Source organism: Pogona vitticeps, chromosome 1 (genome assembly GCF_051106095.1).
Source record: "Pogona vitticeps strain Pit_001003342236 chromosome 1, PviZW2.1, whole genome shotgun sequence".
Lineage (NCBI taxonomy): Eukaryota > Metazoa > Chordata > Lepidosauria > Squamata > Agamidae > Pogona > Pogona vitticeps.
This window is the reverse complement of record NC_135783.1, coordinates 235274435-235302184: the sequence shown is the minus strand read 5'-3', so window position 1 is coordinate 235302184 and position 27750 is coordinate 235274435. Positions and strand designations below refer to the sequence as shown.

At 40.4% G+C, this 27750-nt stretch overlaps 2 protein-coding genes across 3 annotated transcripts in view; one reads left to right on the top strand and one right to left on the bottom strand.

Moving 5' to 3' along the window:
• LOC110085420 (leucine-zipper-like transcriptional regulator 1) overlaps positions 1-27750 on the bottom strand; it is a 55566-nt gene that overhangs the window by 25267 nt on the left and 2549 nt on the right. Inside the window, exon 1 of one of the 2 annotated variants that reach the window (XM_072985242.2) lies at positions 2369-2490. The exons of the other annotated variant lie outside the window; for it this stretch is intronic. The gene's annotated coding sequence lies outside the window, so the exon portion shown is untranslated. Of the gene's footprint in view, positions 1-2368; positions 2491-27750 lie in introns of those variants that run through there. 2 annotated transcript variants of the gene reach the window in all.
• The window catches only part of RALB (RAS like proto-oncogene B), a 40275-nt gene continuing 31381 nt past the window's right edge, over positions 18857-27750 (top strand). The window contains exons 1-2 of the mRNA XM_078378322.1: positions 18857-19581; positions 19687-19718. Coding sequence (XP_078234448.1) covers positions 19484-19581; positions 19687-19718 — 130 coding nt within the window. The 5' untranslated portion in view covers positions 18857-19483. The remainder of the gene's footprint in view (positions 19582-19686; positions 19719-27750) is intronic.

The following is a 27750-nucleotide window of genomic DNA, read 5'->3' as shown; positions in this document are numbered from 1 at the left end:
CGACTGCTGGTCTTCTGACCCTGCAACACACAAAGGATTCTGCGGTTTAGCCCACAGTGCCACCACGTCCCTTATCCAATGAAATAATCATAATCAAATAGAACCAATGATCTGTCTGGAACTTTTCTCTTTCCACCCCGCCTGTGTATGATGTTTATAAGAACTGCAACATAAACAACAATAACAAGAATGCTCTTAGAAATGCAGAGCTGGAAGGGACTGTATGGATCATTGAGTTTACCCTCTGTTAAGGAGGCACCGAGGGGATCTTAACTCCCAATCTCTGATTCTGCAGCCTGAGACCTAAGTCACGGAGCTATCCAGCACTCTTGATGTGCTGCTCCTCAGAGAGTACAAATAAATGTATTTTGCCAACAAATACTTATTTGCTGACAAAAGACAGTTTGTCTGTCACAGGTATGTGGGACTCAAGCATACCACACACTGTGGTGGGCCTGAGCTCAATGATCCTCATTGTGGAAAATCCCCAGTTGATTCAGAAAAACATAGGCTTTTTGGCATCTTATGCATAAGAGAATACTTATAGCCAGAGTGACATAACAGACAGGCTGTCAGGTCTGAAAAGGCTTCAAGTACCGTTTAGCCCAATGATCACCAAATCAACTTAGGCAAGCATTACTTCTCGCAGAGTTACCTAGAAAGCACAAAGTCCTGAAAAATCCCATAAGAAAAACAATGCTACATAGCCAACAAGGCCAGCTGATGAAAAAGCAAGCAGCTCTATACTGTACAAGCTACCAAAAAAAAAAAAAATCAGACACAGTGTGCAGGCATTGACTCTAACTGGGCTTTTATTTTTGTACTGTTGGTTAAGATGGTCTCAGATTTCTGCTTCTGATTAATAAGATGTCACTGCCTGTTTCCCAAGAGACTGTAAACGTGACAGAAGAGCTCATCCGAAAAGGAATACTGTAATGTCGTACCTGGGCTCCCCTAATTCCCTGAAGAACAAGAGGTGCTAAAAGGGGATTCTGGATCAATTAATAATGTCGGCGAGGCATAAGTTTTGAAGCCAATGAAAGCTGTGCAGCCCAGACTTCAGCCCTATTTTTAATGCTAGGCCTCAGCTGTGGAATATGAGATGCAACAACAGAGACCAAAGTCTATTCCCTCACCAATAAATAACTGTAACCAGCTGCCGTGCAGCCAGGCTGAGAGAGAAGGATCAGCTAATATTCCCAGGCTGTGATGACTTCAACAAAGTCCTGTTTGAAGATCTCATCGTTTTAGAAACCAAAGCTTTGCAGCCCCAAAGTGCTAGTATTTCTAAGCAGCCCTGCCCATTTTTGCACACACCAAGAAGCCTCGAAGAGCAAATAATGGGTGGGGGAAGAGACAGAGGGGGACAGCTGGAGGGAGGGGCAAGTCCCAGCTCATCATCCTCCAGAGTGACTAGGAGGGAGCAGAAAGAGGAAGCGGTCTTTCTTCACTCCCCACACACTGGGAACAAAACTATGAAAGAATAAAAGAAGGGAGGGATTCCATTTGACAAGGAGGGAGAACAATCTTTCATCTCTTTATACAGTATTAGCTACTCAGAAAGGTGGAAGGCAGTGTGAAAAAAGGAATTATTAAAGTGAGATGAACTGACTCAATAAAGGAAGTCGCCAGCTTTATTTGGAGTACAGTACCTATTAAGTGTCATGTGGGGGGGGGGTCTTACGTTTTAATCTATAAAGCGCCCAAAGTAGCGCTCGCACTAAAAGAGCGGTATATCGATCAATCACTCAAATAAACGAATGCCATCACAATCCAGCCTCCTAAGATCCCGGTCTAGCACTCTACCCATTACACCACACTGCCTCTACCGAGCTCGAAGGCGACTTAAGGGCTGCCACTTTATCTTATCTCCCTGACAGACGAGCGGAAGAAGACACCGAAAGCCGCCCCGGTCCCAAGGACAGGAAAGAAACCAGAGGCAGCCCCGCTCCTTCTTCCCAAAACACAAAACAAAACATACACACAATAACGGCCCGGTGGGTTGGGGCCGGAGAAGGGGTCTCCCCAGCCCTGAGGAAAGAAAATGGGGTGGGTGTGGGGGGGCAAGGCCGGCACCCCTTCCAGCAAGCCGCGCCCTGCAAGTTAATCTATGTGTAAGTTAACGGAAACAGACGCCGAGAAAGACGACAAACGGCAACCCCCGCCGTGCCGAAAGGCATGCCAGCAAGCGAAGCCCCGTCCTTTCCTTCGCCTCGTTCCTCGGGACCTGGCTCTTCCCCCCCCCCGACTCTCTCTCTCTCTCTCTCTCTCTCTCTCGCTCTCGCTCTCGCTCTCGCTCTCGCTCTACCCCCCGACGTATTCCCGGCGGGAAGTGCCGCCCCCGCCCGCGCCCCTCGCGCCTCCTTACCCGAAACTCGGCCGAAGGGCTCCAGGAAGCGCGCGGCCGGCTCGCAAGGCGGGCTCCTCAGGAGTCCAGCTCCGGGCGGGAAGGAAACGGGGGTGGCGGGGGGGGGCAGCCTCTCTGGGAGGCGAAGGGCATCGTCGCTCCTTTCCTCCAGCCTCTCGTGAAGTCCGTAAAGGTGCAGTTCTTGGAACGAAGCCCTCCCTCCCTTCCCGCCCACGGGACACTTTACGAGTAGGCATTGGTAAGGGTTAGGGTGTTTTTTTTTTTTAAGGAAAAAAAGTTTGTTTATTTGGCTTGCTGTGCTGTTGCAGTACGGAAACAAGCTAATAGAGGCAAAGGTGGCCGTCCAAATATAAATTATAATCATCCGTTTCAAAAAAATTAAAAATTAAAAAATGACAGGAAAACAGCCACCGACAAAACTCCGCACAAAGCAGCAGCAACAGCACAGTGAAATGCCTTTCCATGAAGAGATCAGAAAGTGTTTTGGGAGGTTTTGCTTCACATTGTATCCAATGGAACAGACGCAGTGATAGCTAACAAATTTAAAACTTTAAATGTACAAACTTTACGGAGCATTTGTCGCTATGCACCATCAAGTCAGAGCCATTTATAGCAAACCTAAAATGGCTTTGATGTTTAAGGACAAGGAGCGGTTTTACCAGTTTCACTCCCCCAGTGAACTTCCATGGTTGAGCAGGCATTTGAACCCAGGCCTCCTGAGTCCTAGTTCATCACTCTATCCACTACACCAAACCGAATCACATACAGTGTTTCGGTCCAGCTTTTCAGCTAGAAAAATTCCAAAATAAAAGCTTACACAAGTCACAGAAAGCAAATCCATCACCAGCTCCAGGTTGACAATCTGAAAAGATGGAGAGAGGGCAAAAAACAATGTTATAGAATATTTAAGACTATCAGATTGCTTTCACTGTTAGCTTTCATGAATTACACAATCCAGGATTGTATTCAGATACAGTATATCAAGAAGGGAATTATAATCCACACAGACAGAAATGTGTTGATTTTATAAAGTAGCCACAATACTTCTGTTTTTGTTCCTGGTGAGGCAGATAAAACATGGTTACCTTCCTAACATCTGAAAAGAGAAACAGAGAAGGGAAAATAGACAAAGAGGGAGAAAGCAAAGCTAGGGACATCAGCACTAGCTTTCAAATGTGATTTGGTTTTGTTTCCTAATAATGACCAGATGTAAAACTGTAATATTCCCACAGGTGACTGGCCTTCGATACAAGATGAGCCAAATCTAGTCTGTAATCAGAGCTCTCAAGATAGTTCCTAACCCTGCTAATGCTGTAGGGGAGGCAAAGCTTGCAAGGTTAAATCTCCAGATTTGTCATGATCTGGCAACACAAATCACCCCAGGCTTCCATCTGAACTTGGCTGCAATCCTTAAAGTACAGAAACAGATTTTCTTAAGAAAAGTACATTGTTGTGAACTATCCTGAATTTTGAGGTGTCAGAGATGGACCAACACAGCTGCCGGATTTTGAAGATTGTCATGCTGAGTGCCTGTACTCAAAAAGTTACTATTACACTGTTGATCCTGGCAAAATCTATTTCCTAGAGGCAAAAATAGGATGTAATGTACCCGGTAATGAAGCTGGACCAATACCATTTGCTCCCTGAGGCAAAGGACAGTATCGTACCCCTTTCATTCCGTGACGTACAGGAGCTATCTGGGCTGACATTTGGGCTATTTATTATGTAGCACTGGCAATGCAATAGGAGTCTGCTACAGAAAGCAGAAGGGCAGTTTAGGGTATACAGCATAGACAATGCTATTTTCACAAGAATGGAAAAGCTATGAAGTTGCAGAGGAACAGTGCATGTACCACCAAGCACATGTATCACCATGCCTGCTTGCCAACGTTTACCACCTGAGGCAGTTGCCCCACTATGCCTAATGGTAGGGTCAGCCCCATTACTCAACCAGCAGTCAGTCTTTTAGTTTTTTCAGCATGCTGAGGGGTAGGGCAAAGAACTATGGTCTTGGCCCCTGCCTCAAGAATCAAACAGGAAATTACAAAATCTCTCCCTCTGATTCCTAACAAATAAAGGGGAACAGATGGGAGGTCAGAAAATGAGCAACTAGCTTGGAAATAACGGGACACTAGCAGATCTGGAAACTATTTGGATTTGTTTACTTTTGGCAAACACTTGTGGTTAACGGCTGTTTGTAATAAAAGTTTTCATGGATGAGACTTAAGGTGGCCTTTCCATGAATTAAGTCTATAATGCAAATTCAACTTTATTTGCAATCTGAAGTCTCTATATGCTGGTTCATATTCAGCCACAATTATATGGCATTTTATAATATTTCCGTTCTAGATTCTGTCTTTACTGATAGCATTCACTGAACGAAAGCGTTCCAAAAGCCATTGTTTTAGTATGTCATGCAGAAAGGTTTGCTTCCCTGTAGATGTTGCAATTTCTCTTTAAAAAAGTGAAAGGGAGGGTACAGTCACATGAGCAAAGGCAAATATAATGAGGTGATTTGATGACGATGTGTGTGATAGTTTTATACACCAGGTATATGACTAAATTCCATTATAGACACAAGGATTTGTGCAGGCTTGTGAGCTTATCAGATAATTATCTTATTTGTTGTTGCTTACAGTTATTGCTTTGTGGAGTGGATGTGTCACACTGCTTAAAAAGTCATTGCTGTCATATTTTAGTTATAAATTATAAGCTACTTCCTTTTAAGTTTTACTTTGTATGGGAATGTGACAAACATTTCTTAAGTAAACAGATATACCTTTGAAACAGGTTTAGAAGAGGTAGCCATGCTACCTTCGAAGTAGTGATGAATGATTCCACAACAAAATGGTGGTGATATTCTAAGCTCCACCCAAGGTCATTTCAATACATTTCACTGCCTCACGTACTCACCCAAGTCAAGGTACAGAATACCCACATTTAATATATTTTGTCAGAATATAGAAATTTTATAGGCCTGAACCTGGATAAATGTTATTAACGAGCTGCCATTGTGCACAGATGTGTGTATGCTGAGTCACTCTGACTACTGAGAAGATGATGCAATGTCTGAAAATGAGAAGACACCCAGGTGCCGATGAAGTCATGTGTCTTCTGATTGGACTAGAGAAGCCATGTATATGTATATAAGTGAACAGTGTCTTTGTATCATTCTCTTCTCTCTCTACCATTTGCTGCTATACTCTATGCCGGTTTGTGTGATGATTTCCTGCCATGCTGATGTGATGCCTGCCTGTACATACTTGTAAATATTGTAAATACAACCGTCTTGCAAAAGAAGAAGAACTTGTGTCTTCAATAACTCTGCGCATTTTCCTGTCGCCAAATCCTTGACATATTTCAGCATGTATAATAAAAATAAAAACCCAAGTATTTTGGCACCTGAAAGATTAATAGACTATTTTGGTACATGAGCCAATAAATGCCACTGACATTCCCAGAAGCAGCAACAACAATATTTCCTGTTTGAGGCAGTTACTTCATTCTGCCTAGTGGTAGGGCTGGCCCTGGTTCTACCCCATTCCAGCTTGATCAAACATTCATATATTTCCAACAAGATTTTATCTTTGCTTTATCTACATCAGCCCTCTCTGACATTCCTATCCATACCTACACTTTGTATGACCTACAAATACACTTGATAACAACAAAGTACAGTGGTGCCTCACTTAACGAGCACACCGCATAACGACGAAATCACATAGCGATCCGTTTTTTCGGATCGCTAATGCGATCGCTTAACGTTTTTCCTATAGGGCACAATTCGCTTTGCGAAGACCGGTAAGCGTTTCACTTACCGATCTTCGCAAAACGAAGCCCGACGATCAGCTGTTCGGCGGCCAAAATGGCCGCCGGAAGCCCGGAAATGGCCCAAAATGGCCGCGCGCAGCGTTTTCGCGCCCTCGTTAAGCGAGGCGAGGGCGCGAAAATGGCTGCCGGCCATTACGAAGCTTCGTTGAACGGTGAGTATTTGGCCCATTTGGAACGCATTAAACCATGTTTAATGCGTTCCAATGGAAATCCCTGCCCCGTTCAACGATGCTTCAGCATAGTGAAGGTTAATCCGGAACGGATTAACCTCGCTATGCGAGGCACCACTGTATACATTTATATATTTAAAATATTTTTACCTGGCCTTTCTTCTTAAAAAGGACCCAAAGTAGCTTCCATCATTAAAGGATAATATTTAAAAGTTAAAAACAGTAAGTATACAAATATTTTAAAAGAATCAAACAAACACCACACTAAAAATGGTAAAACAACATCAACACTATTTTTAAAATAAATTTATTAAACAAACATTTGACCAAAACAACATAAACCTAACACCACAATAAAATACAATTACATAATACACCAGTGCCACTATCACCCTCAGGGCTAGCATTAGTAATATTTTATATTTCATTCAGTCCATTTCCTCTCCAAAACTTCATTGTTTCTTCCCTCGGTATATACCCCTTCCCTCTCCGAAATGCATATTCCAAGAATACACTCCATATTTTCTTAAAATCATTATTTTTTGATAGGCCTCTTATTTTCATATCACGTCAGTTTATCATTAATTGCCATATCCCATAGTTCTCTATGCCATTTTTCTAAATTGAGTTGGTTATAATTTTTCCAGTTCTTGCAAAATTAACCTTTCTGCCGTAATCATTATTACTATTGAGTCCTTATTTTCTTTCAGCAATTGATCCTTCTTAACCAAATTCAATGAAGCCATTGATGGGAACATTTGAATATTTAATCCAGTTATTTCCCTTATTTCTTTAAAAAATTGCTTTCATTCCTGCTTTCTTACTTCACATGACCACTACATATGTATATATGTCCCCTTCTCTGTTTTACACCTCCAGCATAGTGAACAACATCAACACTAATAACAGATTCAAAGAAACTCCATTTAAAGCCCCTCTCAAACTGCCAGTCACTAAGGGAAAGCCTGCCTAAACAGAAGGTCTTTGTCTACTTGTGAAAGGACAGCAATGATGGGGCCTGCCTAGCTTCCTGTGGGAGGGAGTTCCAGAATTTGGGAGCAGCCACAGAGGAGGCCCTCTCTCCTGTGTCCCCACCAAGCACACCTGTGCAGATGGTGGAACCACGACTAAGGTCTCCCTTGATGATCTTAACACCTGGACAGGCTCATAAAGGGAGATGTGGTCCTTGAGTTAGCTTTGACTGGAGCTATTTAAGGCTTTATAGGACAAAGCCAGGACTTTGAACTGTGCCTGGAAATGGATTGGCAGCCAGCTGTAGCCATAGTTATGTGATCCCTGTAACCAGCCCCAGTTAACAATCTGGCTACAGCATTTTGGACCTGCTGGAGTTTCCAGACACTTTCCAGACAGAGCCCCACAGAGACAGCAGTACAGTAATCCAGCTGTAACTAAGGCCAAATCAGGCCTCCAGGAACAGGTGCAGCTGGCACACTAGTAACTATCCAAATACATTCCTGGCCATGACGGAAACCTGAAAACTGAGAGATGGATCCAGGAGCATCTCAAAACTGCACAGCGGTGTTTTTAGGGGGAGTATAACCCCATCCAGCACAGGCCGAATCCCTAATCCTTGATCTGACTTTTGATTGACCAGGAGCACCTCTGCCTTGTCTGGATTAAGTTTATTTATTTGCCCTCATTCAGTCCATTATCGACACCAAAACGCTGATCTAAAGCTGAAACAGCTTCCACAGATTTAGAGGGAAAGGAAAGATAGAGCTAGGTGTCATCCGCATATTGGTGACAAGAAAACCCCAAACTATGGACAACCTCGCCCAGCGGTTTCGTTTTGATGTTAAATAGCATAGATGTTATGTAGCAAACAGAACCCTGAGGGAACCCGTAGGGCCAAGGCAGATGGCTCCAGTTGGTGGAGTTCTAGTTTCTATGTAGATCCCATAAGTTTGAAATTTCAATCCCCTGCCTTACCACAATATGGTAGAGAAAATGTGTACAGATTCTAACAGCAGCAACATGTGCTGTTGATTGCTTCTTGATAATCTCCTGATTCTATTCGTACTTTACTGCTAACCGTGGCTCTGTCCTTAATTGTTTAAACTGGGAATCATCTTAAATTACTGCATTGTAGCCCTCTATTCATTTTTGAGGGCCTCCCCGCATTCCCTTGTTGAATGTGCTACTGCTCGAGCAAAGAAAGAACCCTGTACTTCCCTCTAAAATAAAGTGTGTTATGAGTGTGTCCCCCATTTTTCAGCTGAACTGTGTTCTTGGAACCATATTTCTGTCTGACAACAAGGCTTATGTTCCTCGAGCATTTGAAATTTTTCTGTAGCAATGCTGCTGTGCCACAAAACTGCAGCACATTTTGGCAGGCCAGCAGCAGAGTTGCATAATGGATTTGATTAGGTGGCCACGCTACCTCCAGAGGTTGCCCACAACTGGTCTAGACACAGGTTTGTTGTCTCAAGAGATAATCAGCCTTTGCCATGCAATAGATATTGCTTGGATTCCTGCAATAAACCTGCCTTTTCACCTCTGAACAGTAAGGATTGTTACATATTGCGTTCCACAGCATGCTTAGATTTTGCCCGCTCCAAAAAACATTTTCTATTAGCTCTAAACAGTTATTCTGTATAGTGTGAACTTCTAAGTTGTTCAGTTTATAGTACTTTGCATTAGATTTGCAACATTGATATGCTAACTATAAATCTAAGTAAATGAAATAAAAAGAAATATAAAACAGTTTTTCCTCTTCTCACATGTGTTTATTTGTGTATATCCTTGTAGTTTGGGATTATATTGTTTGGGGAATAAATTATTATTATTATTATTATTATTATTATTATTATTATTATTATTATTATTATTATTATTATTATTATTATTATTATTATTATTGCATTTGTCATTTTTGTTATGCACAAAGGGGCTGCCCTCTGTGCTGGTGCAGTTTGGCTCCCATGCATGTGTGCTATCAGAAAAGCAGTAAGCTTTGGATTGCTCATTTCATTCATTCATTCATTCATTCATTCATTCATTCATTCATTCATTCATTCATTTCATACATTCCAATTATTAGGTTGGGTTTCACAGCTAAGCTTTCACAAGGTGAAATACACACATGGAGAAAAAGAAATGATGGAACATCAAGCTGTAGACATGGTCTAGAGGGGCGGGGTAAAAAAATCAAATAAATAAATAAAATAAATAAATGAATGTGTCACTGAAAAGTGGGTGTACACTTAATAGTCACATGAATAAGACTGCTTTAGATAGCTCAGTGCACTTTGGAGGGCACAGTGATAAAAAGGCCTCATTGAGTAACAGCTGAAAGGAGCAAATTAATGATAGCAGTTATTCTTATCAGTGTTATAAATTCACTGCTTTCCTAAAGTAAGAAGGGCAATGCCTTAAGGTTTTGTTTCCTTTGAGGGCTGTAGAAATATCTTGTTACAAGGTTTGAGTTCTGTGGGAACAACTTCATGGGGCATTAATTACACTGTTCCCCTATTTTATCAGATCTGGTCTGAACCTGAAGGGCAAGATATAAAGTCATTCAGGAACACTTGTTCATCTCTACCAGAACTGTCCTGTGACTTTAGAGGTTTGATGTGAGACAGAATGTCATAGCAATCTAACCTATCTGCTTTTAGCTATTTGATTTCAGAATATGTGCTATCTATCCATTCGCGGGTGTTCCAGACACAGCCAATTGTGATGTTTGATGGCAAAGTATACAGTTTGTCAACATTAGCAGCCCTATCAGTCTACTCATGGTGATTAATATTAGACGATACGCTTAAGGTCAGTCAGTGTGGAAGAAAAGGAGACTGTACAGCCAAGTGTGGCAGAAATATGTTGATTGGTTCTAGTACTCAGCTCTGTATATGTCCTCTGGATTCAGTTTGGCTTGCCCTTCATATTCAGACCTCATTCTCTCTCCCTCTCTGCTGCCTGTCTTTATTCTTCTGTTAAAACCGTTTTATTCTTTCTGTAACATTTTATTTGTTCGTTAGGTTTTACATAGATGTTTCTGAATCAGGCCAAAAAATAAAAATAAAAAAAAAATAAAGATGACAAAAAAAACCTGTCACACCTTAAAGGCTATATTTTAATGTGAGCTTTTGTGGACAAGTCCACTTCCTCAGACAACTTCCTCAGACTTGTCCACAAAAGCTCACATACAAACATAGCAGCATTTAAGGTACCATGTTTTTGTATCCTTTATTTTTTTTTTCTTTTGTTTGGGACTGATATGCTAGCACAGACTAATGTGGGTACCTCTTCTAAACTATAATAAATGTTTCTGGTATCTGTCTTTCAAAAGATGTAATGCTTCAGAATGGTATGACACTGAGGATTACAGTGAGAGTAATCTCAGGATTTCCTGATAATTTTATGGGAGTAAGGGATTTATGTGGAACTGCCGTGTTTCCCCCAAAATAAGACAGGGTATTATTTTAAGGTTTGCTCCAAAAAAAAAAAAAAAAAAACCACACTAGGGCTTATTTTCAGGGGATTTTTTTTTTTCATATGCAACATTTATTCAAATACAGTCATGTCATCTTCTGGTTGCTGCACCATGGTGGAGGGCGGGGTTTCACTTAACTGGGGCTTATTTTTTGGGTAGGGCTTATACAGTGGTGCCTCGACTTACGAACTCAATCTGTTCCAGAAGATGGTCGTAACTCGAAATGGTTGTAAGTCGAAGCATCATTTCCCATAGGAATGGACTGAAATGTGATTAATCCGTTCCGGCCATTTTTTGGTTGTATCTCAAGGCAAATCGAAGCATTCGTTCCCATAGGAACGAATGGGAAAGCAGTTAATCCATCCACTACCACGAGGGGGAGACTTTTTACCCTGACTTAGGTTAAAAAAGGGCAAGAAAGGAGGGAGGAAACAATGGGGAAAAGAGGAAAGAGAAAGACAGTCATCACTGGGGCACACAGACCCCTCAGACAGAGAGAGAGAGAGAGAGAGAGAGAGAGAGAGAGAGAGAGAGAGAGAGAGAAGACAATGGGGAGGAGACTTTGGAGTCTAAAACACATTTTAAACCCACACATTTTAAACCAACACCTTTTAAAACAAGAGAGAGGTCACAGCACACAAACCCTAGGAGCCACAGAATAACAACAACAACAACAACAACAACAACAACAACAACAACAACAACATTCTACCAAGGACTAAAAATGCTACAACTACCCATCAGAGCACAGAAACATAACTCCCCCCAGCCCAAACCCATGCTGTAAAAACCCTGTACATATAGTACTCACCCAGAACAGGCAGTCTCTCTGTTTTAAAAAAGAAAGTCAAAAAGTAAATCCAAAAAGCAATTTTAAAAAAATGCAAAAAAATATATACAGTACTGTACAGGGCAGTCCGAAGTCTATCCCTGAACCCACACTCTCTAACCGCTTGGGTGAAAGAACTACAGAGAAGCAGCCTCTTCACTGACCAATGGTTAACTTAAAGCAGTTCAAATTCCCCGTCTTCCCCATCTTTTCCCCCCCATTCGTAACTCAAAGCGCCAATCACAAGTCGAAGCAAAATTTTGCAGCCAGAGCTGGTCGTAACTCAAATTGGTTGTAAGTCAGGATGTTCGTAAGTTGAGGCACCACAGTATTATGAGCATCCTGAAAAATCATACTAGGGCTTATTTTCAGGTTAGGTCTTATTTTCAGTGAAACAGGATATATGAACTGTGAAATATTCAGTTAAAAGTTCTGCAAATTTATAAAAATGATTGCATTCATAAACTTCACTATCAAGGCAGGTATACAATTTAACTAAACTGAAAAAGTAAAGTGAGTTTATTTTATATATCAGGCTGCAGCCAAACCAGAGAACGTTTTTGAGTTACTCCTTGTACATTTTTACTTTTTTTCCGGGTTCAGACTGCGTAAGGCCATTTATTGATTCTTTTGTTCTCCCTCCGTGCTATTTCCACATCAAATCCAGCCCACTGGGAGGCTACTATATTTGTTTTGTGTTTCATCATGCAATACAACCAACATCCCATTGAGTGTATACTCCCCAACCAATTCATTTCCTATGCATCTGGTATGTGGTCCCACTTCACTCACCCACTGTCATTCCGCTCCCTTAATTTTTTTAAAATTAATGTTCACATGGGAATGTTGGCACATTGGTATACTTCTGTCAAATACGGCGCGGCAGTCCTCTACTGTATTTTGACTGCCACTGCAGTCTGTTGTGGGTTCTCCTCGATAGAGGGTAACAAAGCATGGAAATATGAAGAAATGGCCCAGATCAGTACATGGTTAGCAAAGGTATTTTGTTGACACAGTGATGTACCCACACATTTTTAAAGGGGGGAAGGGGGGCAGAGAAAGGCACAAGAAAAGGAAGGGGATGTGTCCCATTCAAGGGGTGTAGACAAACATCTAATTCACCCCCCAAAAGCAGAATGGTTAAAAAACATATAAACCACTATCTCAGGATATATGCCTCGTGACCACAATGGCTCACTATACAGGAAGCAGAAGACATGAGAAGGGGGGGGGGGATTTTTCTAATCTGACCACAACCAAAGTCTGATTTTCTCAGAAAGAATTGGGCACTTTCCAATTTACTGAGATTTTTTAGTAGTTTGGATTTATTTACTTATTTCTTTGTCCTTTTATAATAGACTCTGTTGCTGGAATGATCTAGAAGGCATCTTACAGGCATGGATTATTTTACAGCTATGACCTTAAAGCTCTGAGTAATTAAATTTTAGCTCTGAAGTAAAAGAAATGAATGTAGAAGATGAAAACACTGTTCGAAATTATTTAATCAGTGGAATAACCAACCCAGACTAATCCATGAATCACACTTGTGCTGACATGATATTGGAGTTGCAGATAATTACAAAGAGAATTACTAGAGTTGCCAACTGAGATGGCATTAAGGCAGATTACAGTCCACAACAAATATATATTGTTCAGAATTGGAATAAATAATTTATGCTTTCAGCTAAATAAAAAAATAGTAATACATTATTATTATAACATACAAAATATGCCTCATGGATGTTTCTTTATTTCAGCAAGTGTAACCAGCACCTTACTGTTTCTTCTGTTAGAACAGTGTCTCCTAAATGCACTCCTAAAAGTGGCAACACACATTTAGAACTTCATTGTAAAGTTTCTCATCTCACTTTCCACCCTCATGTATCTCCTTTCTAAACCAATTAACACTCTTCCCAACAGTCTCACTCAACAACATTGCAAAAAACAAATGTTTAGAAGGCTTCCAGAGACATTGCTTTACAGAGAGGCCTTCCAATGCAACCCTGCTTGATTTTATGCCTCCTGCGCTGCCTCTTATTTGGATATTGCATGTCTCGTAGCATTTTGTTTTATCTGTCTCATTGGTTTTGTTTCTAATCTTAATGTTCTATTGTGTCTTATTAGTATGCTGTAAACCACCCAGAATAAGTGCTTGCACTAATGGGGCAGTATACACACCAAATAAATAAATAAATAAATAAATAAATAAATAAATAAATAAATAAATAAATAAATAAATAAATAAATACATAAATAAATAAATAAATAAATAAATAAATAAACAAACAAACAAACAAACAAACAAACAAACAAACAAACAAACAAACAAACAAACAAACAAACATTTTGCAAACCATATTGCTTTATCCTGATCAGAGATGGGCAGGAAGCACCAGTCTGGCATTTCATGCTGGTTCGTCCTCCAGGCAAACAGGTGTTCGGTGGTTCCCAGTCCCGCCTTCTCCAGCAGATACCCACTCAGAGGCAGCACCCAGAGGAGGCGGGGCAGGGAAACCAGGGCACTCTAAGTGATTAATGTTGGATATGTGGGTAGGGTACATTATAAGACTGGCTCTACCAATAGGCTGAATGAAATAGCTGCATAAAAGTGGCAGATGCTGTGAGGCAGCAGCAAAGTACTGGAGAAAGTTGCTGTGTGTTAAGTGATCTGCCTTCCTTCCCCAACGCTACCCTGCTGGTTTGGGATGTGGTGAAGTGTCGCAACACTTACAAATACTTCTTTGCCACAAGAAGAGTAAAAGAAGTATTATACTGCCAGTACACATACACAGAATAGGATGTGGGTGGATGGGTAATCTTGATTATTTATTTAGTGTTCTTAGTTGTTTGTTTCTTTTAAAACTGGTTGTGTTTTGGAATGCTCCAGAAGGCATTTTTCACTGAGCGATAACTTGGCACAATGGTGGTAGGGCACGTGATTTCTTCTCCTTAACTTGTTATTTTAGCTGATTGTGGGAGACAGGGGAGAGAGTTCATTAAGAGGTCCTATTTATTTCAAAGATGTTTTCCTGTACTAAACTCTGTCTTGTTTTGCTGGCAGGCTGGTTTCGTGAGCTTAAGAGCCTCACTTCTGGCCTGATTTTTTAACTATGTGCCATAATCCCAGGTTCATACCATCTGCAGAATGGAAAGTCCTGGAGATTTCAAAAGCTACTCTTGTTTGTAACTTTATAGTGATCCAATCAAGGTGTGGTTGAAAACCTCAGACTTTGTTGTTAGGAGCAGTTCACACCCATGTTTTTGTGTTAGCTTTTAAGAGGAAGATGGTGATTTCCAACTGATAAGCCTTCTAATGTCAGCGCCTCATTCAGGGGAGTCTTGAAAACTCTCCAGTATTCCGTTTCACCTTTGAGGGCTGCTGCTCTCTAGTCTATGCTTCCTGAGTCCAGCAGAGGGCCTGCAAGCCTCTTTGCCAATTCCGCTACACAAGAGAGGAGGCTATTAGCATAATTACACAGTAACACTCTAGTCCCTGCTCATTTACCTCAGAGGGCAAAATTTTTGCAGCAGTGATTTTGAAGATTTATGGAACCAAGTCTTAATTTTTTTAGCTATTTACTTCCACAATACACATTGTTTGCTAACCAAAAGAAGTTCCAATTAAGGGGGAGGGTCTGATGAGGAGTGGAGGATCCAGCAAGGCAGATTTATTTTATCCATTTAAAATGTTTTTACCCCACCCAAGGTGGCTGATCTTTCCTTCTGTGTCCTCTTGCAATAAAGCTGTTGGGAACAGCTCTCAGTCATAACTATTCCACAGGACTGGTTTGTCCATATTTTTAAATGATGCCTTATATTGTTTGAAGTTAATTTCAATTGTTTAAGTGCTTTATCCTAATAAAGCAAGCTGCCCTGAGGACTCCATTGGTCAAAGAAGCAAGTAATAAACTGCCTAAACTGCATGGGGCACCATCACCAGCATTTCTCCACAGGAATACTCTTGCTTGGAATGGCAGCTTAGCACTTAAAAAAAAAAACCTTGGACACTTCATCTGATTATGAGTATGTACCAACCATAACCCATCTGGCCCAGCTCACATATTGCCTGTGCAAGCCAGCCCCAATGATTTCAGTGGACTGTACCACTGGAGCATCGGTTTCTAAAACGCATCTACACATGTAACTTGAAGCGAAAAGACCTCAAAATAGCTCCAGAATGTCAATCAGCATGAAATGATTATTTTTAAATCTGTGGGAAAAAAAATCAATGAAATAGAAAAAAATTGTGTTCAATAGCCAACAGTTAGTGGGCTGTAGTTGACAGGGTAGCAAAAGAACCTCAGAATACGATCCTGGTATCTAGATATGTATATTTAAGAGGTTGTGGTGCCATGATGTTTATGATTGGAAAGATTAATTGTAACACTTTTTTTTGTTCTGGAATTGGCTTGAGCCAGCACCAATGGCACAATATGGGAATAATATGAGTAAATCCTTCCTAACAATGTTGCTGCTTTATTTAGAACAAATGGAACTTTTCAGAATCCTTTTGAAGGAAGGCAGCCCCAAATTCTCTTAATCTACCCAAAAGCTTAATAGAGCATGGATAACAGGAGATAGGTTATGCTGATCCAGAAGGGATTTTATTCAGCTGAATAAATTGGAAGTAGCTTTTCCAAGCTTCTTTCTTTCCTGATCCACTAATGTTAATGTACCATTAAGGAAACAGATCCTTTTCCAAGGAATTATCTGGAACAGGAAGTATAAATGCAGCATTTTGCTTCATCAAACCCTTAAAACATTGTCTGTAATCATCTGAAAGAGGTCAGTCCTGGGCTGGAAGAGGAAATTTGCTGCACACAGATAGACTGGAGGAAAGGAAGAGAGAGCCCAGCTAAATGCTGTCAGCTGCAAGAGAACTTCCTGAACCTTGTTTTTAAACTAACAGAACACCTTTATTTTTGTTTTATTATTTTGAGTTGTTCCAAAACCCAACCATGTCATCTTTCCCCTTTTATGATTCAAATTATAATACTATTTGAGTACACGTCTGAATAAAATATCCCATTAATGTTGGGAAAAGCCCAAAACATTTTGCTGCATGAAGCAAAGGGCAAGTCCTGTCCTCCCACGCCTGCTGACTCCCAATTCCACATACAGACGTTGACTGGACTGGTAGTCAAATCATCCTTCAACATCAGGTAATGTAGGGCAGCAGGTTGGTTTAGGAAGCAAAGGACATTCTCTGTAGTATACCCAGGTTCATCTTGAAACAGATAGCCATTAGGGATACTGGGAGGAAGGACAAATAGCCAGGGACCTTTGCTCTCTCCCACATATCAGCATCTATCTTCAGAAGCAGCCCATTTTGCTCTTCGAAGGGATGGACCTGACTAGCATTACTGACAGGGGCTACACTATAACCGAGGGCAAGAAATCAGCTAGAATCGGGGAACCTAGACTTTCTACCTTCGTAAGTTACAACACCTAGCCTGACTCTGTTTGGAGAACAAATTATCAGGCAGAGACCTTTACAAAAGTCATGCAGCCTTGCAGTAAGGTAAAAAATACAAGCTCATTGCGTGTTTAAGCAGTTACTTGTGGTGATGAAAAGATGTGAAAAAGAAAAGGTCATTTCTATATATACCTATGCAGAAACATAAAATAAAACATGTATATATTATGTTTTTTTGTAATATATATGTGACGTGATGCATCACATATATTAAGACTCCTGTTGACTGTCATCACATGAGTCTACTGTGATAATAAATTACTTTACAGATGGGGCAGAGATTGAGGGGCAGTGGCTTTCTGAAGAACTGCCTCATGAATTCATGGTTAAAACAACTCTGAACTGGGAACTTCCCATAATTATTGACTAGGCCATATCAGCTCCTTTACAATAATAACACAACACATCATTGCAATGTTGCCTTATGCATTGTCAAAGGAGATGGATCTTACCATTCTTTCATTAATCCATTCCTGTACTTTTTATCCCACTTTCCTTACTTGTATGAGTGAAGGTGGCTTACATCATACATTTACAGCTTAGGACCTGGTTACGTAAAGGACTGCCTTCTTCCATATGTGCTTGCCCGTCCTCTAAGATCAGGCCAGGAGGCCCTTCTGAAGGTGCCATCCCTGAAAGAGGTGAAGGGGATGGCATGTCGGAATAGGGCCTTCTCGGTTGTTGCCCCCCAACTTTGGAACACCCTCCCTAGAGAGATCCGCCTGGCTCCGACACTCTTGGCCTTTCGGCGCCAGGCAAAGACCTTTCTGTTCACCCAGCATTTTAATTAATTAATTTTAATGTTTTAATTGTTTTAAGAAAGATTTTAATATATGGTATTTTATACTGTTTCTTAAAATGTTTTTAATGTTTTTAGGTTTTAATGTTGTACGCCGCCCAGAAGCCACTGGCAATGGTGCGGCTAAAAAATATTGTAAATAAATAAATAAATAAATTTAAAAAACAGATTTCAATTTTAAAAACAGATTCAAATTTAAAACTATTTTTTCTTGCCTGTTAACAAACTGACCAAGAATATCAGAGGAAGCAAGTGTGATCCCTTATGTTGCCCTCTCCTACTGCTTTCCCTAGATCTCATTTTCTGCCTTGGCACCTCCAATGGCTACTCTATGAGCTATACAGATTCACACATAAGCTCCCAGTGACAGATCACTCCCCCAAGCTCTCTCAGGCCACTGGCTGGAGCCCCATAATTTTGCTGACACATCACCCCTTTCCTCACTCTCATATGGCACGGCTTATCCAGGTAAGGAATTATTGTGTAGGGCAACCAAACTGTGCTCTTTTCCTAATGGCACAGGGACACCTGAGACAATAGGTGCGTAATTCACGTATTTTTCTGCATCTCTTTGTTTTGCATGCCTGAGGGAAGTGCTTCATTTGTGTCACCCTTGTTATAGTTCTGATAGGCAGTTATACTGGCTCAAGTGCATGAGAAGCACAGCACTAGCCTAGTGTGTTACTTCAGGACAGTTTTGTGAAAGTTTTGTACTCTTAAAAAGCATCTGTGACATTGCACAGAAGCCTTCTGCTGGCCGAAAAGATTTGGTCTGATACTGTGCCACTCCCTCCCTTGGAAGAAATTTCAGTTTCCCACAAATGGGACCCGTTTACTAACAGTCAAAGTCCATACCTTTGTATTTATTGCATCATGATTTGCCCATGACAAGATAAAACAAAACACACCACACTAGTATGAGACTTTTTTTTCCTGCTGGGGGAACTATATGTGGCAAATGGCTGAAATCTTAGAATACTTATAAGTGTAGTTCTAGTTCTTGGAAGATTCTGTTGTTGCTTTTTAAATGGATTCTGGGAAAGTAAGTTGTCTCATCTTAGTTCCAAAGCATTAAATCAACAACACTTTGAATATGTGTAACAGCTTTGGTAAATGGCTCCTGCAAAGTACATCTGGACTGCTCGGCTTTAAATCGCTTGAGGTATGTCATAAGAACACCAAAGGTTCTTGTGTCCAAGCTGCATTTCTCTATTGCATTCTGAAACAGTCCACAAGAAAATCATGTTACATATTTTCTTCTTTACTCTCATTACCAGACTTTCCGGGAAAGGGGAAGTCAGTAGCATCAGACCACAAAGCTTCAGCAAACAAGGCAGGAGGTTTCTGGGCAGCATCACATATGCTTTTTCATAGTCCTGACATTTAAAATTGTTTCTAAATTAGTAGTTAAAATCTGTTTTAATATGCCTTTCTTCTATTTTTATGCCAAATGGAAAGAAAATGAAAGTTTGTGATACAATCCAGTCCCTGATTCTCAAACACATTGATTAATTTAATTATTTCTGCACATTGCTCACACTCACAAACAACAGTCACATGAAAACAGAGTGGGTGATGTCATATCCTGAGCCCTTCCCTTTCTTTCCTCTGCCTTTTGAACATTCCTACAGAAAAGCTTTGGCTATGGTAAACAAGTGAGCTGGCCCTACTTGAACACTGACTGAATGATTCATGTGTGACATCTCCCTTTTTCATTCAATCTTGAAGAATCTGACTCAAGCATTCTGATTTCATTACAGTACGAAGGGAAGGAGGAAGACTCCTAAGCACAGTAAGTACAGAAACATTCAACATTCTTTGAGTACTTAGAAGGGAGTGTATGCATCTGCATTTCTGTTACAAAACACAGAACATTGTTTTATTTGTTACACAGAATAAATGCAACTGAGACCATGAAAGTGGAGGTTTTCAGTTTACAATTCACGGTTGAACCCACCAGTAGTTAGTATACCTTACCCACTATATTTTGTGTTTTCAGCGCATAAAATCATTTTTTAAAAAAATAAAATGCATACAATGAAAAATAAATACAATCCGCAAACATGTAGTATTTTCCATTAATATCCTAAACTGATTGAGACACTTTTTATGAAATAGCGAGAGCTATCTACACAATAAAACATCCAGAATTCATTGACAGGGCTGGACACAATTGTGCAGTGGAATATACATAATTTCAGCTGAGACAAACAGTGAAGCAGTGTACATTGGAAGTTTGCTTCCAGTTTTTGACAAATCAGTTGGTTCAGTAAAACATCCCAAATCATTAATTGCCTGTAGGAGCTACGAAACTACTAAAACTTTGCATGCAACACTGTCATACGTGTACTAGATGTTTCTTCATTAGTGCAGCAAAATACTATAGAATGGATGTAGTATTAGGTTACTTGCCTGTTGGTTCCATGGAAATCAATGTGAAAAATTAATGGTTCTGACATAAGCCCCATTGATTAAGTGCAATTGGTGCAATGATCATTTACTAGCAGTAAGCCCCATGGAACTTAACTGGCCTTATCTCTGAGCAGACTTTAAATTGCTCTCTTAGTCTTTGCAATATAATGCTGTCAGCGTCGCAAGGAAGCCTAGAACTGCAATTCTATGCTCAGTTGGACAGGAGAGGCTACAGCTAACAGCTTTCTGATCTCATGTATAAAAGGTTAAATATTCAAGGGAAAGGTGGGGGGAGCTTACTTTTTTGGGTAGTACAGCAAACAGCAAATAATGTTGCCTCCTCCCTACCAAGCCACCTGTGTTTCTGGCTGAACAAAGTTTAGGGTCAACAGTTCTTACCTTATGACTCGCTCCTTATAAAGACCAAGCCAACCTGTTTAACCCACTGAGGTTCTTTTTGAAAAAGAATAATATTCTGTCGCTATAACCTACCACCTTTTCCTTCTTTCTTCCATTTTTTTTAAAAAATAAACTCCTCCACCAACAATCAATGAAATTTTACATGTATTACACATGACAGTGGAACAGGAACAGAAAATCTCCCTTTTCTCCAAAGATAATTCCAGATGTGGGTTTTATTATGCAATCATCATCACAGAATTTGGTGTTGCCTTCAACTTATCGCCCTCCTGTATTTTCCCACCGTTTTCCCCTTCACTCTTACTACCACAAAACAACTAGTTAAGGAGAGAAACAGACTGCGTATACTTTAGGACCACATATGTACATCTCTGGATCTTGGAGGGCCAGCCCCACTCCTGCTTCCCTTCATTCCCCTCAGAAAATTATTACAAAAATTGCCCTTTTGAACTCAAAAACGGCCCCCTGTGCTCTCTAGTGGCCAAAAAAGGGGAGGGGAGGGGGGACTCCTCAGAACATGACAACAATTGCCCACATGCCCCTGGCTACAAGGAGAATTTCTGAGCCAACAAAATTGGCCCTGAGGGGCTGCATGTTACTCACAGCCCATACATTACTTTACCCATGGTTTAGGGTGATTGGTCTGGAAGCATGACAAGTTGTTAAGTCTTACCAAGGAAACCAATTCCTGTGCTGTTGGTGATCATGTAATACAGGGGATTTTGAAAGGCACACCTTGCTGGACTGGTAAAATAATCTCCTGAAACCCTCTCTCCTACACAAACTCTGCCCTGCCTTGATGGTGATCATCATCACCCTTTACAGGCAAACATAATCCACAGATGCATCATCTGCAATCAGTGCAGAATTTCACGTTAGCCTTTTAAATATACAGTATTTTAAACATGTTTTCGCTCATGTAGCCAGTGTTAGAAACATTAAAACGTAACATACGATACCTTCAAGAGGTTTTGGCTGGGAGGGACCTTTCTGGACTCGGGGTACTGACAATCAATTCAGCAGTATCCAATTCTTCCTTTTCTACCTCAGAATTTTGAAGAGAGCCACACCTCTCTACTCAAGTGCATTTCCTGCTCTTTTTACTCAGCCAGTGGTTAGTCAGGAGATAGAAGTATGTAGTCAGATAGCTATTTAGCAATGCAGCTAGTTAATCAGTTAATCTCTGTTCATGTAACCAGTCATTATTTTTCTGCAATATTTTATCTATTTAAAACTATGAGTAAAATGGAACTTTTTGTTCTTTCTTTTACCTGTGCCTCTGAGTGAGTTACTGAGACAGTAAATGCCAGTTGAGGAGAATTAAACAATAAGGGGCAGTCTACTGTAGGAAGACTTGAAGCTAATTCTGCTCTGTAGGTCTATAAACTTTTATCCACTGAATAGAGGCTTATAAAGCCCATAAATTTCTACACTCTACAAACAGTGTTGATAAAACTGGAACGGGTCATGCTGGAAGTGGGCTAATAAGCACAGCCTGAAGTTGACTAGAAAGTAACTAGGTTTATACCTTCTTTCCCTAAATATAGCTAAATACTATTAATCAAAATTAATTTAAGATCTCTTTCCCGGGCAGGACTGGGTAAAAGGAAGATCAAGTCTGCACTAATATAGAGAACTTTTTCAGGTAGATCTAGGCTAAAGGATTAGCCTAGACAAGAGCAGAATATATATTAGAAATTGTGCAAGCGAGAAATAGAGGGTGGAATACATGGTTTAAATGCATACTGGGACAAAAAGGACTTCAGGTCACAGGCATAAGATTTCTGCTGAATTCTTGTTCACCAGAGTACCTGTAATTCTGTTAGATGGGCCTAATGAGAGATTCAGAATGATTCAGATTCGTATGTTCATTCACACCAGAGGTGGAGAACATGTGAACCATCCCCATCATCCACTTTAACTGTACTGGCATGACTAATGATAGTTGGAGTCCAAAAACTCTTGGACAGCCACAGATTCCTCACTGATGGTAGGTACATCCGTTAAATTCCTATTTCAACAGTCTTCAGAGATCACCAGGCAAGGTAGTCATGGTCAGGACTTAACTAGGGTTAGGGTAGCTAGTTTGTTCTTTGAACAAATTAGCCACCCCAAGGCAACATGATGTAGTTTCAAATTCTTGTGCAAACTTAAAATTGGGTTGTGCATATCTGTTTGTATGTTGCACAGTTTTGCCCAGAAACCTATATGCTGAAAGAATAAGGTTTTCACCTGAAATTAATTCCCTTAATCAAGCGGCAATGGAGGGGGGGGGGGATACAGAGAGAGAGAGAGAGAGAGAGAGAGAATGATCTGATAAATGAATTATTTTAGGCAGGGAAAACGTAATTACTCCTGATGCCGAATTCTGTCCCAGTACAGCTAGGCAGGGAAAAGATAGGGAATGGTTAATCTCAAGAGCCAGAAGTTCACTTCCTGTTGCTCAATAGCTGTATTAGAGGTAATCTGCTTAATCAATCAGCAGAGCAGAATAACTCTAGATAGAAGGGAAATGATTGTAGTTTCCGTTAACCTCTGTCTACAGGACACAAGGAAATGATTTCCAGGCTGCACCAGAGCCAGTCCACATTGGCAAGATTTATGACTTTACACAAAAATCATTCCAGCAAAATTATGCAGAATTATATGTCCTGGCATAAGTCGATATACACCAGCATTGTGATTTTCTTATCTGTATGAACAAGGGATTCCAGGATTTTCAGTCATACCTTCCCCCTGATCAGTTTGGCCTTCTCACAGGCTGCTGACTGTGGGCAAACCCATGTTACAAAAGAATTAGCTTCTGTCAAGAACAACATCCCAGTATGGAAGGAATTGCAAACTCTTAGCTCGCCAAATACTTTGCACTAAAACTGACACACACACACACACACACACACACACACACACACACACACACACACACACACACACACACACACACACACACACACACACACACACACACACACACCAAAAACAAAAACAAAAACCCTAACAACAAACCCTGGAAGAGACCAACGATTTCCTCCATCAGAATAAACATCTCTAGTCAGGAATAAAAACTATATCATGTTCTTATTTCATCATATTGTATTGTCTTAATCTTTGCTCTGCATTATTTGCTGGAGAAATACAAGTTTAACAAAAACCCTTAGCCGGTTGCTTGACCTTTGGGGTGCAATTCATCCCCCATATCAAAAGAGGCGTGATTTACAGTATATGTTCTTACTCTGCTCTAAGAAAAATGCACACTTGTCCTCTCTGCCACATGAACATAATCCAACTAAATTATTTCGTAGCATGCTGAATAAAATGCAGAAAGTTAAAATGCTTCAATCACCTAATGAGAAACAAGAAGCACAGATTACTGCAGCTGACTGTTCAAGGTAAAATAAATTGGAAAAGAAGTGCAGAAAAACTGGGTGGAAGGACCTGGAAGGCTGGTTAGGGTGCAACATGGAATCCCTGTTCAAAGTTCCTGCACCCAATATCAAGACAGTCATGATGATGTCCAGCCCCGAATAAGAGCCTCCAACATGAGCAGCAAGAAGAAGAAGAAGAAGAAGAAGAAGAAGAAGAAGAAGAAGAAGAAGAAGAAGAAGAAGAAGAAGAAGAAGAAGAAGAAGAAGAAGAAGAAGAAGAAGAAGAAGAAGAAGAAGAAGAAGAAGAAGAAGAAGAAGAAGAAGAAGAAGCATGTTACATGTCTTCCTTGAAGCACACATGTAGGAAAAAGTCACTGATGCATTCATTCACCATCATGTCTGGATTTTTCAAAACCCACTTGAGCTCTTCTCATGTCAGGTACTTCAGAGATTATTGTAATGTATGCAAACAACCAAGGGAGAGAACTTGAAATCTATCCTGTTTCTGGCAGCAACCGTGTATTGTAGGTGAGTGTTTCTGCCTTGGTGGAATTGTGAAAACTTCCTTCTAAAGATGGGAATCTCATCCGAACCAGGACAATAAACAGGAATCTAACCAACTGATATGGGATTAAGACAGCAGTAGCAATAACTTCCGCTTTTTAGGACCACACTGATAACAAAATTAAAACAAGCTGTATACAGGTTGAGTCACTGCACCACAAAAACAATATTGTGAAACTGGGAAAACAACAGAAGGGGCAACCAAAGGACCAAAGTGTTGGAGAAACTCCCCTGTGAAAAAGCGCTACAATCTGTTTAAGGTTCTTTTGTCTAGGGGAATTTTGATTAAGGGCACGTCAGGGCTATATAGAATTAAACAGTGTTACAGAAATTAGATAAAGAAAAGCTTCTCTCCCTATAATATTTGACACCAAGAATAGATAATAAGCTAAATGGTAGGAGATGCAGAATAGACCCAAAAGGTATTCTTCACACAGTCGATGAGACATCTACCTGACATCTCCAGCATTAAAGGTGATAGGTCTTTCACTAACAGCTGGCGGGATAAAGAAGCAGGAGGATTGGGCTGCATTTGTTATACATCCTACTTCTAGGTTTTGTCACCTGGCTGGGCTGTGGAAACAGAACAATGGACTAAACAGGCCTTTGGTAAAATACAATATAGTTATGCCTGATGTTTTTCATTCTGAGTCAACAAAGAGCATTTAAAGGGGAAAGAAACACACAGAAAGTCTTGGCCAGTTATGGTTTTCCTCAAATTTCTCCAGAAACAGAGTCTTCAATTCCATGTTTGCTTTAGCCTGTTTTGCATGAGTTTACAGTCTTATATGTATCCCCACAAGAGACAGCTAGACTTTTTGGCAACTTCCACAGCAATTTGATAGATATAGCACTTCTAACAGAACCAATGTGGTCTAAAAGAAAAACCTTTAAAAGAAAGTCCATGCTTCCTATTGCCTCTTGAAGCCACCTTTCGTCTCCAGACTGCACTTCCTCCCTTTTCTTAAATTACCCAATCATGCAGCTCACAGAAGCAGCACCTTTATGTTCAACAGCTGAGGTAGTGCTACCTTATTTATAGGATACTGGTGACGTCAGGGTTTTAAAAGACAGAAATTCCAGGTTACAGAGAACTGAATCCAAGGCAGGAAATAGCAATGGAAAAGCAAATTGCAAGAATTTCAGAGACACAATGTAGTAGAGTAATGGGAGATTTAAATTATCCTGATATCTGTTGGTAGACAAATTCTGTCACATACTGTATGGCCCTTCCAAGAAATTCCTGGCATGTGTGGCTGATAAATTCCTTCTACAAAAAGCAGAGGAGTAGCTATCCTTGACTTGATTCTAACCAATAGAAATTACTTTGTGGAAGAAGTGGTAATAAGGGGAACTCTGGAGGAAAGTATCTATGTTCTACTTGAGTTCTTGACTTCAAAGGAAACAAAAGGAGAGTATAACAGCACATATATGCTGGATTTTAGCAATGGCAATTTTAATAAACGCAGAACAATGATAGCTAATGTCTGAAAACAGGAGCTTCTAACAGGAAAAGGAGTCAAAGATAAGTGGGATTTCTAAAATGGGAAATTCTAAAAGCACAACTACAAACAAGTCCAACAAGAGAAAAAGGGGAAGACAGCAAAAAAGACCAATGTGGCTTCAGAAAAACCTCAGAGAGGACATGAAAACAAAAAAAAAGGACACATATAGGAAGTGGAAGGAAGGCCAGGCTACAAAGGAAGAGTAGAGACAAGTAGCAAGGAATTGCAGGAATGGCACTAGGAAGGCAAAACCAGAGAATGAGCTGAGGCTAGCTAGAGACACTAAAAGGAACAAAAAAAGCATTCTTCATGTAACTGCATAGCGAAAAACAAAGAAAATAAACTGTGGCTAAGCTACTCAATGGAGATGGAAAAAAGATAACAGAAGAGAAAGAAAAGGTAGAAGTATTAAATTCATATTTTAGCTTACTCTTTTCCCAAAGGATAATGATCCTCCAGACACATATGAAGTGCAAGTGGAGGGGATAGGACTGCAGCTTGAGATTGCTAAACAAATAGTTAAGGAATACCTTACTACCTTGAACGAGTTCAGATACCCAGGGCTGGATGAACTGCATTCAAGAATATTAAAGAAATTGTCTGAAGAGCTCTCAGAACCATTGTCTATTATTTTCTTGAGATCATAGATGGGTGAAGTGCCAGATGATTGGAGGAGGGCTAGTGTTGTCCCTATCTTCAAAAATGGCAAAAAGGATGAACCAGGGAACTACAGACCAGTCAGCCTGACATCTATCCCAGGGGAAATTCTGGAACAGATTATAATACAGTTACTCTGCAAGCATTTTGAAAACAATGCATTAGTAACTAGAAGCCAACACTGATTTGTCAAGAACAAATCTTGCTGGAATACCCTAATCTCATTTTTTGATCGGGTAACCTGCTGGTAGACAGCGGGAATGCTCTAAACATAATACATCTTTACTTCAGCAGAACCTTTGACAAAGTGCAGAGAATGCGTATCAAATTTGTGGATGGCACAAAATTTAGTGGAATAGCTAATACCCTGGAAGAAAAGAACAAAATTCAAAAAGATCTTGATAGGCTTGAGCACTGGACTGAAAACAACAGAATGAAATTTAACAAGGAGAATTGCAAAGAATCGCGGGGAGGGGGGAACCAAATGCACAGTTACAAAATGGGGGACTTGGCTCAATAATACTATGAATGAGAAGGATCTTGGAATTGTTGTAGCTCACAAGCTGAATATACCGTATTTTTCTGTGTATAAAATGACACTTTTTCCTTAAATAATTTGAGAAAAATTGAGGGTCGTTTTATACATGGAAGGCAGCTCTTTACCGCTGCCTTTTGCGAAGACACGGGGCTTAGCAAAAAGGAAGGGGAGGCGTTGCTCTTTTAGCTATTTTAGGCTGCATTGATAGAAGTATAATTTCCAAATCCCACACAGCACTAGTCCCCCTCTAATTCAGCCCTGGTTAGGCCTCACTTGAGTATTGTGTCCAGTTCTGAACACCAGACTTCAAGAAAGATGCTAACAAATTGGAACAAGTTCAGAGGAGGGTGACAAGGATGATCA